Source organism: Scyliorhinus canicula, chromosome 3 (assembly GCF_902713615.1).
Source record: "Scyliorhinus canicula chromosome 3, sScyCan1.1, whole genome shotgun sequence".
Classification (NCBI taxonomy): Eukaryota; Metazoa; Chordata; class Chondrichthyes; order Carcharhiniformes; family Scyliorhinidae; genus Scyliorhinus; species Scyliorhinus canicula.
Genome location: NC_052148.1, coordinates 130,291,513 through 130,310,107, shown reverse-complemented (window position 1 = coordinate 130,310,107; position 18,595 = coordinate 130,291,513). Strand labels below are relative to the sequence as shown.

The 18,595-nt window shown below is 43.1% G+C and overlaps 1 protein-coding gene across 2 annotated transcripts in view; it reads right to left on the bottom strand.

Moving 5' to 3' along the window:
* The window catches only part of atp8a1 (ATPase phospholipid transporting 8A1), a 433,224-nt gene extending 415,999 nt beyond the window's left edge, over positions 1-17,225 (bottom strand). For both annotated transcript variants that reach the window (XM_038791303.1, XM_038791304.1), the window contains exon 1: positions 17,012-17,225. In XM_038791303.1, coding sequence (XP_038647231.1) covers positions 17,012-17,060 — 49 coding nt within the window. In that variant the 5' untranslated portion in view covers positions 17,061-17,225. The remainder of the gene's footprint in view (positions 1-17,011) is intronic.
* Positions 17,226-18,595: the final 1,370 nt, after the last annotated feature.

The window sequence follows — 18,595 nt, the reverse complement described above, 5'->3', positions numbered from 1 at the left end:
TTAATAATAAAGGGTCACATAGAACAGTACAGCACAGGACAGGTCCTTTGGCCCTCAATGTCATGCTGAGCATTGTCCAAAACCAAGATCAAGCTATCCCACTCTGTCATTCTGGTCTGCTCCATGTGCCTATCCAATAACCGCTTGAAAGTTCCTGTGTTCAACTCCACTACCATAGCTGGGAGTGCGTTCCACGCCCCAATCACTCGCTGAGTAAAGAACATACCTCCGACATCCCTCCTATATCTCCCAACTTGAACCTTATAGCTATGCATCCTTGTAACAGCTACATCCACCCGAGGAAATAGTCTCCGAACGTCCACTCTATCCCCCTCATTATCTTATAAACCTCTATTAAGTCGAAGCTGAAAGATAACTAGAATGTTACACAAATTGGGGTTTATGTTCTCTGAATATAGAGCTGATCAAACTTTTCAGGATATTACAACTGGCCTCTTTCTGTGCTGTAAATTTCCATGACTCTAATGATATTAAGATGAGGTGATAGGGTAGATATAGAGAACCCGTTTCTGTAATTTGGGGAGTTTAAGACCAAGAAACATAGCCTAAAAACTAAAGAAATGAATAATTACGTGAAGGGATAGATTATGGGCAAGGGGAATGGAGTGGGACTAACTGCATAGGTCTGCCAACGATCGGCCAAATGGCTTTGTTCTGCACTGTGTTATTTTATAAAGATAATCTTCATGTGTCAATTTTTTCACTTCATCGAAAGGTCCCAGTTCTACTTTATCAGTTGTTTTGTTATTAAAGAATTTGGCAAATCCCTGTTGAGGTTGTCTGGCCTAGAAATGTGGAATTAGTGTAAATGTCACCTTCCTGGAGACCACCATGACTTCAAGTGGGAGAACGCACACAGAATTTTCTGTCTCACAATGAGAAATAAAATGCATCAAATTTGCATTCAACTCTGCACTGTCTCAACTCATACATGGGCATGCTTTACTAGCACAAAATAGGTTAGTACCTCTGGACAATTGCATACTATTGTTTACTATATATTAAACATTAGGAACGAACAATGAACATGAAAATCTTCACGTAAACGGGGTCATGCAATTCATTTTCCACATTAAGTAATACTTCACATGACAGACAATAAATGCCCTGACGCATGGCAGAGGAGAGAAAAGCAAAATAAAATCAGATTTTCAATAGAAAGCCAAAGTTATTCCCACCTGACATGATTACTACAGAGGGCTGTAGTATCTGCATGGATCTTCCAGGTTGGCTGGTATCCCATCCCTCAGCAAAACAAGTTCCAATATTGTCCTTCATTTTGCCCACTTAAATTCTCTAGAATCATAGAATCCATACAGTGTAGAAGCAGGCCATTTGGCTCATTCAGTCTGCACCGACCCTCTGAAAGAGCACCCTACCTAGATCCACTCCCCCCGCCGATCCCCGTAGCACCACCTAATCATTGGGACACTAAGGGGCTATTAGACATGGCCAATCCAGCTAATCTGCGCATCCTTATAACGTGGGAGGAAACTGGAGGACCCGGGAGGAAACCCACGCAAACAACACATATTCAGTCACCCAAGATCGGAATCGAACCCAGGTCCCTGGCGCTGTGAGGCAGTAGTGATAACCACTAAAATAACCATGCCGCCTCTAAAATCACACTATAAAACAAAAAGACAAGATAAATACAGAACAGTAAGGGATAGGAGATAAAAGGGAAGAAAAGGCATGCACACCTGTAAAAAGGGGAAACAAAAAAGGTGGAAGAGGTGGAACATGAAAAGATTAAGTAGACAATGGTATAAAAACGGCCTCTGTCTCCTTCCCTACTATATAATTCTTTACACTTCTACCTTTCTTCAGGGTCATTTAGACTCAAAACATTAACTGTTTCTATCCACAGATGCCGCCAGACTGGCCGAGTTTATCCAACATTTTCTGTTTTTATTTCCGATTTCCAGCATCTGCAGTATTTTGCTTTAAAATAAACAATTATAGTTTGATTACCTCAAGACGGGTTCATAATTTCACCAAAACATCAAATCTATTAGGCGGCATATGGCGCAATGGTTAGCACTGGGACTCCGGTGCCGAGGACCCGGGTTTGAATCCCAGCCCTGGGTCACTGGAGTTTGCACATTCTCCCCATGTCTGTGTGGATTTCACCCCCACAACCCAAAGATGTGCAGGTTAGGTGAATTGGCCAAGCTAAATTGCCGCTTAATTGGGAAAAAAAGATAATTGGGTACTCTAAATTTAAAAAATTAAATCTATCCGATTTCACCAAAATGTATTTGGAAATTATGCAGCTACTCACCGCCAACCAGGAGCAATATTGTGAAACTTGCATGGAGGACATGACTTTCAATTGAGATAATGAATCATTCTGGTAAATGTGACTTGGTTTTAAAAATAAATATGCTTTCCTGACGATTAGCACAGTTGCTTCACAGCTCCAGGGTCCCAGATTAGATTCCCAGTTTGGGTCACTGTCTGTACGTTCGCCCAGTGTCTGCATCGGTTTCTTCTGGGTGCTCCGGTTTCTTCCCACAGTCCAAAAATGTGGAGGTTAGGTGGATTGGCCATGCTAAATTGCCCTTAGTGTCCAAAAAGGTTAGATGGGGTTACTGGGATAGGTAGGAGGGGGTGTGAGCTTAGATAAGGTGATCTTTCCATGGGCCTGTGCAGACTCTATAGGCCGAATGGCCTCCTTCTGCACTGTAAATTCTATGATCTATGAAGATACCTTCCTGAAGATTGGTGCCCAGCACCGAATGCAGCCCTCCAGAGGTCTGATCAATGCTCCATACAACTTCATCACTTGCTAACTTTTGTACATTAACTCCCTTGTCTTAAAAAAGGACAACATTCCTTTAATATTTTTGATCACATTTTGTACACAAAGTGTACATGAACATTCAAGTTCCCTCACTCAACAACTCAGTCTCTCACCGAAAGTCATATCATTCTCCTATCTGAAGTAGATTACTTCACTTTCTAACAGCTTTGTTGATTCACTCAGTCTATATCTTCTTGCAACTTTCTGTTCCCATTCACATATCTTACTGTGTCACCTTAGTGTCATGTGTAAACTTGCACACATGATGCAAACTCTATTCTTTTATAGAAGCCAGGAGCATATACGGTGAAAACTAGAGATCGCTCGGAAATATCACATCGTAACTTGTCAATCAAAAATCTCGCTTTACACTCACTTTCCTGCCTTCCAAACAGCCCATGTCACAAGTCTACCTCCAATTCGATGTGCTTTCATTTTTGCAGATGCTCATTATATGCCATCTGCATGTCTGTATCAACAGAATCCCTCCTCTCCAGTTAGATATTTTTCCGAGAATTCATCCAGATTGAGCAGATATGATCGACCCTTCAGAAATTCAATGCTGACTCATGCTGATCAGTTAAACACTATGGCAGCATATGTCATTAGACTTGTAATCTACAGGCCTGGACTAGTGATCCTGCGACCATAGTTGAAAGTTGAGAAATTTAAATTCAATTAGTTAAGTAATATATGGAATAAAAAGCTAATATCAGTGACGGTGGCCATGAATCCACAAAACTGTCGTAAAAATCTATTTGGTTTACTACTGTTCTTTAGAGAAGAAATGTGCTGTCCTTCCCCAGTCTGGCCTATGCACAATTTCAGACACAGTATGGCGGCTCAAGGCAATACGAGGGAGACTTCCAGTGTTAAGGGAACACTGTTTATTGGTAACAAGTAAACTGTGCACAGGTACAGAGTCACTAAACAAGTCTTCACTCTCCAGCTCCAGCCTGCACTCTGCCCGGGATCCCGCTTGCCCCACACTTTTTCCCCCATTGGTCAGGGTTCATAGAATTTAGTGCAGGAGACCATTCAGCCCATCGAGTCTGCACCGGCTCTTGGAAAAAGAGTACCCCACTTAAGCCCACACCTCTCTATCCCCGTAAACCAGTAACCCCACCTTAGCTAAAGGCAATTTAGCGTGGCCAATATACCTAACCTGCACATCTTTGGTCTGTGGGGGGAAACCGGAGAACCCAGAGAAAACCCACGCAGACACAGGGAGAACGTGCAGACTCCGCACATAGTGACCCAAGCTGGGAATCAAGCCTGGGACCCTGGCGCTGTAAAGCAACTGTGCTACACATGCATTCCTGCATGACAGGTTCCAAGCTGGTCACGAAGACAATGAGGGCTTACCCCTTAAACTGTTTGCACTACCACATCCCCCTCAATAACATTTTTGAAGCAGGTTATGTACAGTTACCATATACAATATAAAGTTTGAGAAACACGAGGGGAGAGAGTCCATAACAGGTCATCATAAACGTTAATCTGACTAGGGATTTTCAGAGAGTGTCAGACCACATTAGTCCTCCAACCAGCTCCTCCATCTCTGGAAGTAGCAACGTTGTCACTGTGGAAGATTGTCTGAAGTTTAACCACGACAGAAGGGACATTTTCTTCTCCAGCTCCCCTCCAGGTTGTCGACAGGGCCACCTCAAAACTCTGTTTGATTTCCTCTGTTCTGGCTCCACCACTGGAGCATTGGTACTGCCAGCTGGCTCCAACTTTTCCAAGATTTGGGTTGCGATCTCCCGGCTTCTTACATAGTCAATATTCTTCTCCACGGTCCGTCCGTTCAATTTCATCATGTACGAGACTGGGCCTGACCTTGATACCATTCTGCCTGGTAGCAACAGTGGGCCTGAGGAAGGTTGCAAGAGTGGCCCTGAGGAAGTTTCTGATGAGGACCAGGTCGTTCACTTGGAATTACCCGTCTTCTTTGAGTGAAACATACAGTTTCCTCTTGGAGGTCTGCCGTGTCTCCACACTCCTTGCCAAATTCAGGAAAACAAAGTCCAATTGGGTCCAGAGACTGCAGGCCATAAGTAATTCCACTGGTGTGATGCCCATGATGGCATGGTTTTTTGGGGAGGGGGAGGGGGGTGGATTGAGTTACAAGATAGAAGTTGGCCAACCGTAGGTGTAGTGGTCTGTTGGACAGCTTCTTCATAGCTGTCGTGAATGTCTGCAGTGCTCTCTCCGTCAAGCCATTTGGAAGTGGGGCAAATGCCATGTGTTCGGACAAAGTACTTAAAATCCTCTCCAGTGAACGCAGTGCCATTGTCAGGCACCATTACTTTGGGGGTGTGGGGGGTGCATGGGTAGAAAGGATCTGCAACAGGACCTCTACTGTGACCCCAAACACTCTGCAGTGGCACACTTAAGGGAGGCCTGGGGGACTGCTACATCGGTAGTGATCATCTGGACTTCTGGGCTGATGACCCATTTTCTTCCCTGTCCACTGACAACGATCCTGTTACTGGGATCGCAGTCTCCCTGTGCCTGACATAGCTGTTCACCTTGCAGCCATACCACCCCACAACTGATTCACCTTGTCCTCTTGCATGCTTTGAAGCTCTGACACACCCCTCAGCACACAGTTGTGTGAGCAATTTCACTTGCCCTAGATAATCTTAATTCTGGCCAGAAACCTTTTTTTTTTGCACAATTAACACCACATACTAATCATTGTACAGCAGATCAGTGAACACTGAGCTGAACACACAATACTCAGCCATTGAGCAGAGTCTGGCAACGAAGGCGGAGGTCGTCTCTCCTGGGTCCCCGACATCTGAATTGAACTTGCATGATCAATGGTCTGGAGTCCCTCACCAACTGGTTGAATGACAGTGTTGGGAACCTCCAGGGGCATCAAATTCTTTTTGGGAACCTCCAGGGGCAAGGCAAATTTCTTAAAGGTTGTATTTGGGGGCCCACAAACTGTTAATAGGATATCTTTCTGTTCATCCTCCTCCATTATTTGGTTTGCTGTAAAAGAAGAAACCGAGCTGCTCAATATCCTGGCTCCAGTCTTCAGCCCCAATTGAATGGGTCAAGCTACCCAATCATGGGCATTTTTCATTCACTGTTTAACGTCATCAACGGTTTTTAACCTCTGTTCGCTTGGTACTGCGGACTTGCTATTGATCCGATTTACATGCATTACCAATGTGGTAGCTCGAGGCAATACTAGGGACACTTCCAATAAAACAGAACAAAGGTTTATTGATAAAAAATAAAAAAGGTAATCTACACACTGACACAGAGTCACTAAACAGGCCTTCACTCTCTGGCTCCAGGAGCCTGCAATTTTCCCCATTGGTCGGAGTTTGTGCGTTCCTGTGCGATAGGCCCAGGAGTTGGCCAAGTAGGCCCAGAGTTGGGCAAGTAGACCACAAAAGCTCCCCCCTAAAGCGACAGTGCTACCACACAGAGCAACATGGTTAACTCTTGGCTGATCTCTGAAATAGCCCAGCAAGCCACTCAGTTATATCAAAAAAGTGGACCACCACCATCTTCTCAAGTGAAGTTAGAGATAGGCAGTAAACACCTGTCTTGCCAGAACCACCCAAATCCTGTGATTCTCACAACAGATGTTAAACTAACATCTGCAGTTGCAGCGTTTCTTCCTCGCTCAATTAAATAGTGGGGACATTCACATGGCATTATTTCTCAATCTAAAAGATTGAGAAATTTCTCACCTTATTTTCATATCCTGGAGTGGAAATCACCAAGTCCTGGGGCTGCATCTAAATCCATACTCACTTGGCAGATCATACACTTCCTTATTAGGCATTATAATTTCATCCCGATCCATCTTATTGGTTCCAGTTTTTGCTTACCACTCTGTTAATATAGTTAAAGACTTTTGCTGTTAGTTTTGATTTATCGTGCAATTTATTATCCTTTTTTATCTAATTTCTGTTGCAGAGCTTGATATCCATTTTGTCTTGCATCTCATCAAGCTTTTTTGAAGCCGTTTTTTTTTTTAAACCCCACTTGCTGACCAATGTTGCTCAACTACACAAATGAAGCCTTCATCTTTTAGAGAATGTACTTACTTTGCATCATACCAAATGCCTTCCACCATTTATATATACATTTACCCATTAACTTTAGCCCAGTTTACTGTGGCCAATTTAAATTTGAAATAAAAACTTAAGTAGCATTAACCTATACCTTAGGTTTAATTATTAAATATTTAAGTCAGAAAAAAATCAAACATGCTCAAATTTGTGTTTATTGTGATTTTTAACACATTAGAATAAACAAAGTCCACTTAAACCATTCTGTGCATAGGCGCTCAAATCTAATGATCAATTAGCATGTAATACATCACAGCATGCTAGAACTTAGATCACCTTTAGGCTGAGTAAATTGGACATGTATTTTCAAGGGCTTGGAAAAATAAGAAGCGACTGAAGTAAAACATTAAAAATCCTGAAGGAGGTGGACAGGGTAGACACCAGCAAGTTGTTTCCCCCGGCAGAGATATCCAAGATATGGATTTCGTTTTGGAATTCTCTATACCAGAGAGAGTTGTAGATGCTCAATTGTTTGGTATATTCAAGGCTGAAGGATTTTTGGATTGTCAGTAAATCAAAGAATCCAGGGAGTGGATGGGAATGTGAAGGTGAGGCAGAATTTCAGCCATGGTGGAGCAGGCTTGAGGAATCATATAGTCTACTCCTGTCTCCTTTCTTACTTTATGTGCCAAGTCCCTGGCTACAAGAGAAGAGTCCGATTAAACTTTTATTAAGGAACATTCCCTCGAAGTTAATGGTGGGTGACTCCAATAGTGATGAAGATCAGAAGGATGTGCTTGAGCTCTCTTTTTAGAGATGATCATTACCTTGCACTGGTGGCTCCGGCTTGATCAAAGGAGATGTGAATGGAGCTTACATCAAATAGCCAACAAACAGCCCCTTTCCTTACAATGAATGGGAGGTCATTGATGAAGCATCTGAAGATGGTATGGTTACACCAAGGAAAGTGCTCAGAGGAACACCTGCAGTGATATCCTGGGGATGAGATTATTCACTTTCAAAAACGACAACCATCTTCCTTTCTGCAAGATATAGGCACTGGAGAGTTTTCCCTTGATCTTCACTGACTTCTAGGGCTCCGGGGTAACATTTTGATTGTGAATCACAGAAAAATGTCAAGAGAAATTATTCTCAGCTTACTTTAAATTTACGTTGTGTCCATTTTGAGTAAAAAGGGCTGTAATGAGGTCTGGAGCCAAATGTTCCTGGAAAACTCAAATAAAGCTTCAGGAAAGCTTTCCTAATGACTAAATGCCACTTTAAAGTACCGTTGGTAGCTCCTCTAATCAATCTGCTGATAATTTAGAGTAGGCTAAAGGACAGCAATTGGTTGTTTTGATTTGACCGTTTTGTTGACACAGCTTATCTGGATCATTTTTTGCATTGCCAGTAGAAGTCAACATTGTCACTGTCCTGGAACTTGTATCGAGCAATGACTAGATCTGCGATGAAATGTTTTTATAACCCATAATCTTTGCTGCGTCCGGGGATGGGGGAGTGGGGAAGAATAAAGCCACATTATTTCACATTTTTGTTTTGTTTTTTTATTGTTATAAGCATAGAATGCCTACAGTGCAGAAGGAGGTCATTTGGCCCATCGAGTCTGCACCGACCTTCCGAAAGAGCATCCAGCGCAGGCCTACTCCCCTGCCCCATCCCGGCAACCCTGCCAAACTGCACAGACCAATCCACCTCATCTGCACACCTTTGGACTGTGGGAGGAGACCGGAGCACCCGGAGGAAACACACACAGAAGGGCGAAATTGCAAACTCCACACTTGTTAAAACCATTAACAGTCCTATGACTCCGTTCCTCTGCATTTTATGAAAAATAAAAACGTTAAGGTCTTTTGAGCCAGGGTTCTGTTCTTGGATCTTCCCATCCAGTTAGAACATCAACTGGGATTGTAACATCTAGCAAGCCACCCTTTCTTTAAAAAAAACCCTACAAGTAAAATCTAATATCCTACAAGTTTTCTTTTAAATGTTGGGAAATAATCTTTCACGTAAATGACTCCCCAAACAATCTGTAATCTACATTAAATGGGATACAAACCAGTTTCTATGACAACTTATGGTAAACATAAACAGTCCTTGTGAAATTAAGAAATTATTGTTGATTCTCTAACATTCGTTAGGCAATTTGTGTCACTATTGTACTGTGCAACTTCCCATGTCTTATCAATAACAGACTATTCCGCCACAATGTACACAAATAAAGTAATTGACTGGCACTATAAATGAAGATGCAAATGTAAAGAAAATGGGCCAAGGTTTCGGAGAGCCACTCTTACTCTGCCACCATAACCTGTTGCAGACTCCAGCTATTCACACGAACAAGGTTTCATCAAACTTCCATAAGTACAAGTCGTTGCAGTGCCTTTAACATAAACATCCCCAGGCACTTTACATTGACATTATAAAACAAAAAAGATACCAAACCACATAAAGGAGATATTAGGGCAGGTGACAAAAAACTTGGTCAAAAAGACCGGTTTTAAGAAGCATGTTAAAGCAGAAAACAAGAGAGAATGTGAGATTTAAGGAAGGAATTCCAGAGCACACATCTAAGCAGTTGAACGCTTGGTCACCAATTGTGGAGCAATTAAAATCAGGAATGCTCGAATGCTCAAGAAGCCAGAACTAGAATAGTGCAGAGATCTGAGGATTGTGGCACTGAAGAAGGTAAGAGAGATAATCACAGAGGGATTTGCAAACAAAACGTGATAAATTTTAAAATCAAGGGTTATGACACCCTGGGCAAGTGCGAGGTCCATTCCAGCACCATTCGTCCCAGGGTCACAACACAAGTGCATTAACCAATAATTCTTCTAAAAATAGCCAAAGTCACAGGCCCTTGGCTGCCCAATAATTAGTCACCAGCTTTGTAAATGTAAACACGATTGCTGTTTATTTATACCAAGAACTATGATGCGGAGATGCCGGCGTTGGACTGGGAAGACATAGTAACTACGATTGGATAACAAGCTAATACCTATTACTTCCTTTAACTGTCCCACAGTCGACCCACACACAAAAGACAGAAACACTGAGGGGGAAAGGGGTGAAAGGCAAAAAAAAAAGTTTACTTTGGATGGTGGTTCTTCAGCACACTTTCTCCACGGAAAGGTTGCTGATTAAAGTCTCTGGTTTACAGCCGGTAATGATCATCTTTGCACAGTCATTCATTCAGGATCCCTGTTGGATATAAAATGCAGTGCCTCCGGGCAGCGGGCTTTTTGGAAAAACATCTTATTTATTTTGAAACTGGGCCTTAACAGCCTCAAACATTTGCCAGAGAGGGGAATGGAATTTTTGACTAGGAGCCAAGACAATGGCTTTGGTGGGAGAAACAAAAAAAAAATTCCCCTGCGAAGTCTTACAAGATTTTAATTTGTTTTGCTTCTCAAATACAACAAAACCTCCACTCAAAATATAATGTACAAAATACAATCCATTGCTCAATTTTGAACAATACACTTTCGGCACTAAAAACCATTTACAGGAAATTAATAGCCTTCCTGTTTCTGTTACTTTTGGTTTTACTTTTAAAACCAGTTTCAGGTTTAAATGCCATAAATGGAGGTGTTGTCGTGCTTGACAATTTAACTAGAAAAGTATTTTCTTTGGATTGGATTATTGTCATGTGTACTGAGGTACAGTGAAAAGTATTGTTCTGCGTGCAGCTCAAACAGATCATTCTGTACATGAAAAGAAAATACATAATAGGATAGGGCAAACATAAAATACAAACATAAAATACACAGCATAAAAGTGAAGAATATAGGGTGTAGTACTACTCAGTAGAGAATGTTACGTTTTGTAAACCACAAAACAACTCGATTTGTCATGGATTTACTTCTCTGAAAGCTCAAAGTAAATATTTGTCTTGTACAGTAGTGAAAATAGAATTCAAAACTTTTCATGCAAAACTGAGTGAGGCTCAGTAGGGGTTAATAATGCTCAAGAACACAGACTGGTATTCAGAAAATAAACGTATTTTTACTGGTAAACATTAGAAATAAAGTAAAGTGTTAAGTGGGTTTATTTAATGTTTCTGTGCCTGGAAGAGTAATGCCTATAGTTAGATTCATGATGGACAAAGATGTTTGTATATGTGTGGGGGTTAGATTCAATTCCATTTGAAATTCTATTGTGCTTGGAGAGAGCTATGGCGTAAACCAGCAACGGTTGCTTCGTAACTGGGACCTTGCAAGGTAGAGAAGCTCTTAATTTATGTTTTGCCAATTTGATTGCAGTGCAGATAGATGACCGCACCGACCTCCTCAGAAGACAAACACAGGACACAACCGACAGAGTACCCTTCGTCGTCCAGTTCTTCCCCGGAGCAGACAAACTGCGACATCTTCTTCGCAGCCTTCAACACGTCATCAATGAAGACGAACAACTTGCCAAGGTTATCCCCACACCTTCAAACAACCATGCAACCTTAAACAGACCATTGTTTGCAGCAAACTACCCAGCCTTCAGAATAGCGACCACAACACCACACAACCCTGCCATGGCATTCTCTGAAAGACGTGCCAGATCATCGACATGGGTACCAGCATTACACATGAACACCACCCACCAGGTACGTGGTACATACTCATGCAACTCAGCCAACATTGTCTACCTCATACACTGCAAGAAAGGATGTCCCAAAGCGTGGTACATTGGCGACACCATGCGGATGCTGCAACAATGGATGAACAGACATCGCACAACAATCGCCAGGCAGGAATGTTCCCTTCCAGTCGGGGAACACTTCAGCAGTCAAGGGCATTCAGCCTCTGATCTTCGGGTAAGCGTTCTCCAAGGCAGCCTTCAGGATGCATGACAACGCAGAATCGCCGAGCAGAAACCTATAGCTAAGTTCTGCACACATGAGTATGGCCTCAACAGGGACCTTGGATTCATGTCATATTACATTGACCCCCCACCATCTGGCCTGGACTTGCAAAATCCTACCAACTGTCCTGGCTTGAGACAATTCACACTTCTTTAACCTGTGATTATCCCTCTCTCCAGTTGCTCCATCTGGACTTGGAAAGACTTAATGACCTGCAAAGACTCGCATTCAAAGTGTTGTCTTGCATCATTGATTTTGTCTATATATGTTTCTGGAAACCACCTCTTCATTCACCTGAGGAAGGAGCAGTGCTCCGAAAGCTAGTGATTTGAAACAAACCTGTTGGACTTTAACCTGGTGTTGTAAGACTTCTTACTGTGCTCACCCGTCCAATGCTGACATCTCCACATCACAGATAGATGATGAGAAAGAAGGCAGCTCTCGAGAAGAAATTGGTTTTAGAAGGCTAAAGAACATCTCTCTCAGCCTTGCCAGAAGTAAAGTCATAATATGGGACAATGGTAAAGGAAACAGATGCCAGAAACCAAAAGTCCAGCTAGTTAAGGAAACTGGAGGAAAGAAGAGATGTTTTCAAGAAGTCTGGAGTTAACAAAACCTAAAAAGGATTACGGTTCAGTAAAATTCACAGAGTGGTAAACGCATGGGATCACAGGAGGACAGAAAGATCTGCACTAGTGCTAAGGTACTTGAGAAATTACCACAATTTGGGAGACATTATTTGAAATAGTTGTGGAAATCAGTGGCTGTACCTCGGAAGTTGTGTAAAAGTCTTTAAAGACAAAGGAAGCCTGAAGGGAGAGGTATAAAACCTGAAATCGAAACCTTGATGGAAGCAGCAGAGGGAAAGCATTAATTAAAAAGGTACTTTTAAAGTCTGATTTTTGAAAACAGAATTTGAAATCACTCGTGTGGAAACTGAAGTTCAGGTGCTCACGGTATCGGAATCAATCATCTGGGGGATTTTGAGGTTAAGTCCACAGACATTAACTTGGGTTCAAGTGTCTTACCACAGTCAGCTTTTCTGTGCTTAAAAAAGAACTGTGTGTTAATGAGACCATTGTAGTTTATGGTGTATTTTGTAAATTGCGTTAATCCTGAAACCAGTGTGTAATTGTTAAGCCAAAGCGAGAGGAAAAGAATATCGTACTTTCTCATGTTTACCAAATGTTTTTTTCTTGTTATTTAAACTAATTTGAAATCTTGTGACTGTTCCTCCACACTGCATATTAAAAACGTTATGGGGGGAGATTCTCCTTCCCAAACTGGTGTAGTGCAACCCACTGGCAGCGGGATTCTCCATTCCGCCAGCTGGCCAATGGGGTTTCCCATTGTACGCAGCCTCACGCTGTCAGGAAATCAGAGTGTGGGTGTGCTGCCAGCACAACGGAGATTCCCAACAGTTGAGAATCCAGCCCATGGTCTTTTGAGCCAGGTTCCATTCATCAACTGAGATCGTAACACTGTGCATGGATTTGACTTCACATTATAATTAAATTACTACCCGTGTATGCCAAAGCCTAGGTTCACTTGACTTCAGTAAGCAAAGTACTGTACACACCCCTGTTAGCATCAATGGGGCTGAGGTGGCGATGGTTGACAGCTTCAAATTCCTAGGTGTGCACATCACCAAAAATCTGTCCTGGTCCACCCACGTCGACACTACCACCAAAAAAGCACAACAGCACCTATACTTTTCTCAGGGAACTAAGGAAATTCAGCACGTCCATACTGACTCTTACCAATTTTTACAGGTGCACCATAGAAAGCATCCTATCTGGCTGCATCATTGCCTGCTATGGCAACTGCTCGGCCCAAGACCGCAAGAAACTTCAGGGAGTTGTGAAAACTGCCCAGTCCATCACACAAACCTGCCTCCCATCCACACCTCCCGCTGCCTGGGGAAAGTGGGCAGCATAATCAAAGACCCCTCACACCCACCTTACTCACTCTTCCAACTTCTTCCATCGGGCAGGAGATACAAGTTCATGCACAAACAGATTCAAAAACATCTTCTTCTCCGACTCCTAAATGACCCTCTTATGGACTGACATAATTAATACTACACCGCTGCATGCTTAACCCGAAGCCGGTGTCTATGTATTTACATTGTGTATCTGGTGTTGCCCTATTACATATTTTCTTTTCACGTACTAAAATTATCTGTTTGAGCTGCATGCAAAATACTACTTTTCCTTGTACCTCGGTACACGTGACAATAAACTATTCCAATTAACGGCAATTACAGAGGGACAATAAATGCTGGTCAAGAAGAACTTTTTAAAAAAATCAAAGTCTGGCCGATGTAATGTCAATGTAGGAACTTCAGCATGAGAAAATTTTTATACCCAGAGTAACAAATTTCATCAACATCATGCATTGCCAAATAAGGTATCACATAGCTAACTCGCTCTTCTTTTCCCACAATTATATGCTTTAATAGGGGCAGCAGGGTAGCATGGTGGTTAGCATAAATGCTTCACAGCTCCAGGGTCCCAGGTTCGATTCCCGGCTGGGTCACTGTCTGTGTGGAGTCTGCACGTCCTCCCCGTGTGCGTGGGTTTCCTCCGGGTGCTCCGGTTTCCTCCCACAGTCCAAAGATGTGCGGGTTAGGTGGATTGGCCATGCTAAATTGCCCGTAGTGTCCTAATAAAAAGTAAGGTTAGGGGGGGGGGTTGTTGGGTTACGGGTATAGGGTGGATACGTTGGTTTGAGTAGGGTGATCATGGCTCGGCACAACATTGAGGGCCGAAGGGCCTGTTCTGTGCTGTACTGTTCTATGTTCTATGTTCTAACTGCAATGCAATACCAGAAAAGTGCTGCTTCATCATTGGTGTGCATTTTCCCTTTGCAAATACTCTTACAAACTCATCATTTCATACAGCTTGTTAATGTTCCCAAATTGTGACAATACTAGGAACAATGTCCAAGAGCTTTGCAACAAAATAAGTAAAACATGTCACAGGTATGAAAATATTCTGGACTGGTACAGAATGAAGTGCAATTACAGCAGCTATTGTATTCCTCACATAACATATAGAACTCTGACTTCAGCACATAGCACAAAGAGCTCTTTTGATGTTATTCCAATCACATTGTTGGGTATCAGCCTGTGTTGGAGAGAATGGATTTCAGAAGAGTAATACATCATCACTAATTCACTGGACTGTGTTTTTGGGGGGAGATGGTGGTGCCGTGGTCACGTCACTAGTAATCCAGAGGTCCAGGCAAATACTCTGAGCATAGAGGTCCAAATCCCACCACGGTAGCTGATGGAATTTGAATTAAATTCATAATAAATCTGGAATTGAAAGCTACTCTCAGTAATGGTGACATTTAGGGCAGCACGGTAGCATTGTGGATAGCACAATCGCTTCACAGCTCCAGGGTCCCAGGTTCGATTCCCAGCTTGGGTCACTGTCTGTGCGGAGTCTGCACATCCTCCTCGTGTGTGCGTGGGTTTCCTCCGTGTGCTCCGGTTTCCTCCCACAGTCACAAAGATGTGCAGGTTAGGTGGATTGGCCATGATAAATTGCCCTTAGTGTCCAAAATTGCCCTTAGTGGTGGGTGGAGTTACTGGGTTATGGGGATAGGGTGGAGGTGTTGACCTTGGGTAGGGTGCTCTTTCCAAGAGCCGGTGCAGACTCGATGGGCCGAATGGCCTCCTTCTGCACTGTAAATTCTATGATTCTATGATTTGATAGTTGTAAAAACCCATCTGGTTCACTAACATCCCTTAGAGAAGGAAATCTTCCCCCTCATCTAGTCTGGCCTACATGTGACTCCATATCCACAACCCTGCGGTTGACACACAACTGCTCTCTGAAACTGTCCAGCAAACCACTGTGCAGGGCAATCAGGGATGGCAACAAATGCTGGTCTTGCCAGTGACACCCACATCCCATGAAAGATTGAATTTAATTCTTGGGCAATATTAAGTCCAATAAACAGATTTTTAAAACCCCTACACACAACAGCTCAACAAGCAAATGCAAGTTTTGAAGCACAGGAAAGTTACTGACAGCACCAATTACCCTTCAAGGTAATTATTAGGATTATAGAATTGATATTAATGTTTACTTTCAAACTTAAATGTTGCACTCAGAACAGAATTGACAGCCACCATCAAATCATATTCCAAAATTGGATGAACAGTGCCGTCCTTGCTTGTGGGTTTCATAGTTCATTGTGCCGACAGCGCTCCTTTATCCCAAATCTGATGTATATAATTTATCTAAACATGTTGGCTTCAGGCTCAAGTGTTTTCGCTTCAGATGCCACATTTGACAAGATTTATTTTGCTGCATCACAGTATGCAATTACAAAGTATGCATTCTCAGTGTACTGCCATTAAACCTGGATTTCAAATTATCCGTCCAGCCCAATTACTTGATATTCAATTATATGTGCTGAAAGACCGTAAACATTAACTGTATTCAGTGCGGTGAACAGCAAAAGCTCGTGTATTTTCTACCTCATTACTCAATTAGCTGCTAAGCTAATTTTGTTTTTATACTGAATTACCTTATGTTACTAAAAATGCAATCGTTCCTATTATGTACACAGGCCGATGCTTCAAAAACAAATTATCAACATGGTGATTTGTCTTGCCTTCCTAACCGCAAAGAAAATTTACTTCAGGTTCTGTGCCCAACATATTACTCCAAGTTGGACCTTGACTGGTTAATAACTCCTGACAATAACAAATAATCAATAAAAACTTCAGCCGATATAGTTTCCAGTGACATTTTCGGGAAAAAGCTATGAGGACCAGCAATGCAGCGGGCTTCAGCAAATCTGGAAGGCGATGATTAATTTACAAGGTGCAATTTCGATTATCACACGGGTGCCCAAACCTAAAATCCAAAAGTACAAAAATAATCCAGATTCGTACAAAACGGCAGATATTGCGGGGCGAATTCAGTTCCAAGTCACAGTACAATGGGCATTGACTCCAAAACTGGAGAGTGCAGCAAATCCTGAACAGATTTCCTTTCGGCTGTTACTTTGCCAGTGTGAAAGCTATTTAAAACACACTGCATCGCATTTCAAAGCAGCTTCCTCGAAACATTTCCGCTATTTCATTGCAAAAGAAACAAAAAATGGTGGCGAACTTTCAACCCGCTGTGGGGTCTAAAGAGGTGGGGGAAGAGAGAGGAAGTCACAGGTACGGACAGGTGCAATCTAATGGCAATGTCTGCTCTACTCTGGGTGGATGGGTCACAAGACATTCCTCTCAAATGGCGTGCACCTTACCTTCCGCTCGGGAGCGGAGCTCTGCCACTGTTTTTCGAACGGGCGGCATCTTCCCCGGAATGAGTCAGTGCATCGTCTGACAGAACAAGTCGGTGCAGTTAAAGGGCGGCTGGATTAGTCTCGGCGGAGCAGCTGCTCTCTGTGGGAGTGAAATGAGCAAGTGAGCGAGCGAGGCAGGGCGCGCAGCCGCACACCGCTCCAGCCAGCGCCGACACCCCAGCCTACCCCCGGAGCGCAAGCCCGGGGCCGGAGCCTTCCACCGCGGCGCGCGCGCACGCACGCGCGCCACCTGCATCCGCCGCCAATCAAAACACACAACCTGGGGTAATATGGTGCAAAAAAACCCCTACTCATTATCCTATTCGGCAAACGGGGAGTGAGCCTGTTCACTTTATTTGCAAAGCCTCTCCACCCCTCCACGGTTGCCGCGGTGGGTGAGTCTGAGTCCGGGGACGTACCTCCCCCCTCTTGGAAGCTTTTTTAAAATTCCGGTCCCGGCATCAAACGTGGAAACGTGTGAACATCTCATTGATATTTCCAAACAGAGCAACAGCGCTTCGCTGGAAAAAAATGTGTTTGATCTCAACTGCAAGGAATACAATGCCTACGTTGAGATCATTAATTACTGAAAACAAGTATCCGCATGGGATTGTTAATGGCACTCTGCAGATTACATATTGAACTGCGAGACTTTAAATGAAGAGAACATCGGAACAAGAGTAAGCATTCAGCCGCTGGGGCATGTCACACCCATTTAATGAAATCAAGGCTGATCTGGCGCCGAACCCCCTCCTTGACTCTGTATCCCTTAACACCCTTAGCCAAAACGATTCATTAATTGAATTAGAATATTTCTGGAAGAGATTTCTTAACTTCGATCAACCACCTTTTTGTTTTCCTTATGGAATTCGAGCTTCGCTGCCAAGGCAGTATTTGCTGCCTGGTTATCCTTAACTGCCCTTGAAATGGTGATGGTGATCTGCCTTCTTGAACTGCAGTCCATGTGGTGCAGGCAGAGTAAAGTGATACAGTATTTGGAAGGCTGTGATTTTGACCTGGCGACAGAAAGAATGGTGATATAGTTCAAAGTCAGAATAATGAGTGACTTATTTGAGGACAACTTGCAGATGGTAGTGTTCACTTTGGTCCACTACCCTTAATAATGATGACCTTTTATTGTCACAAGTATGAAGTTACTGTGAAAAGCCCCTAGTTGACACATTCCGGCACCTGTCCGGGTAAGCTGGTACAGGAATTGAAACCACGCTGCTGGCCTTGTTCTGCAGCACAAACCAGCAGTCTAGCCCACTGAGCTGACCTTGTAGGTGGTAAAGATCACAGGTTTGGAAAGTACTGTCAAAGGGACCTTGGTGAGCAGTGCATCTGCTAGATAGAATCATAGAATTTACAGTGCAGAAGGAGGCCATTTGGCCCATCGAGTCTGCACCGGCCCTTGAAAAGAGTACCCTACTCAAGCCCATGCCTCCACCCTATCCCTGTAACATAGTAATCCCACTTAACCTTTTTGGACATTAAGGGCAATTTAGCATGGCCAATCCACCTAAACTGCACATCTCTGGACTG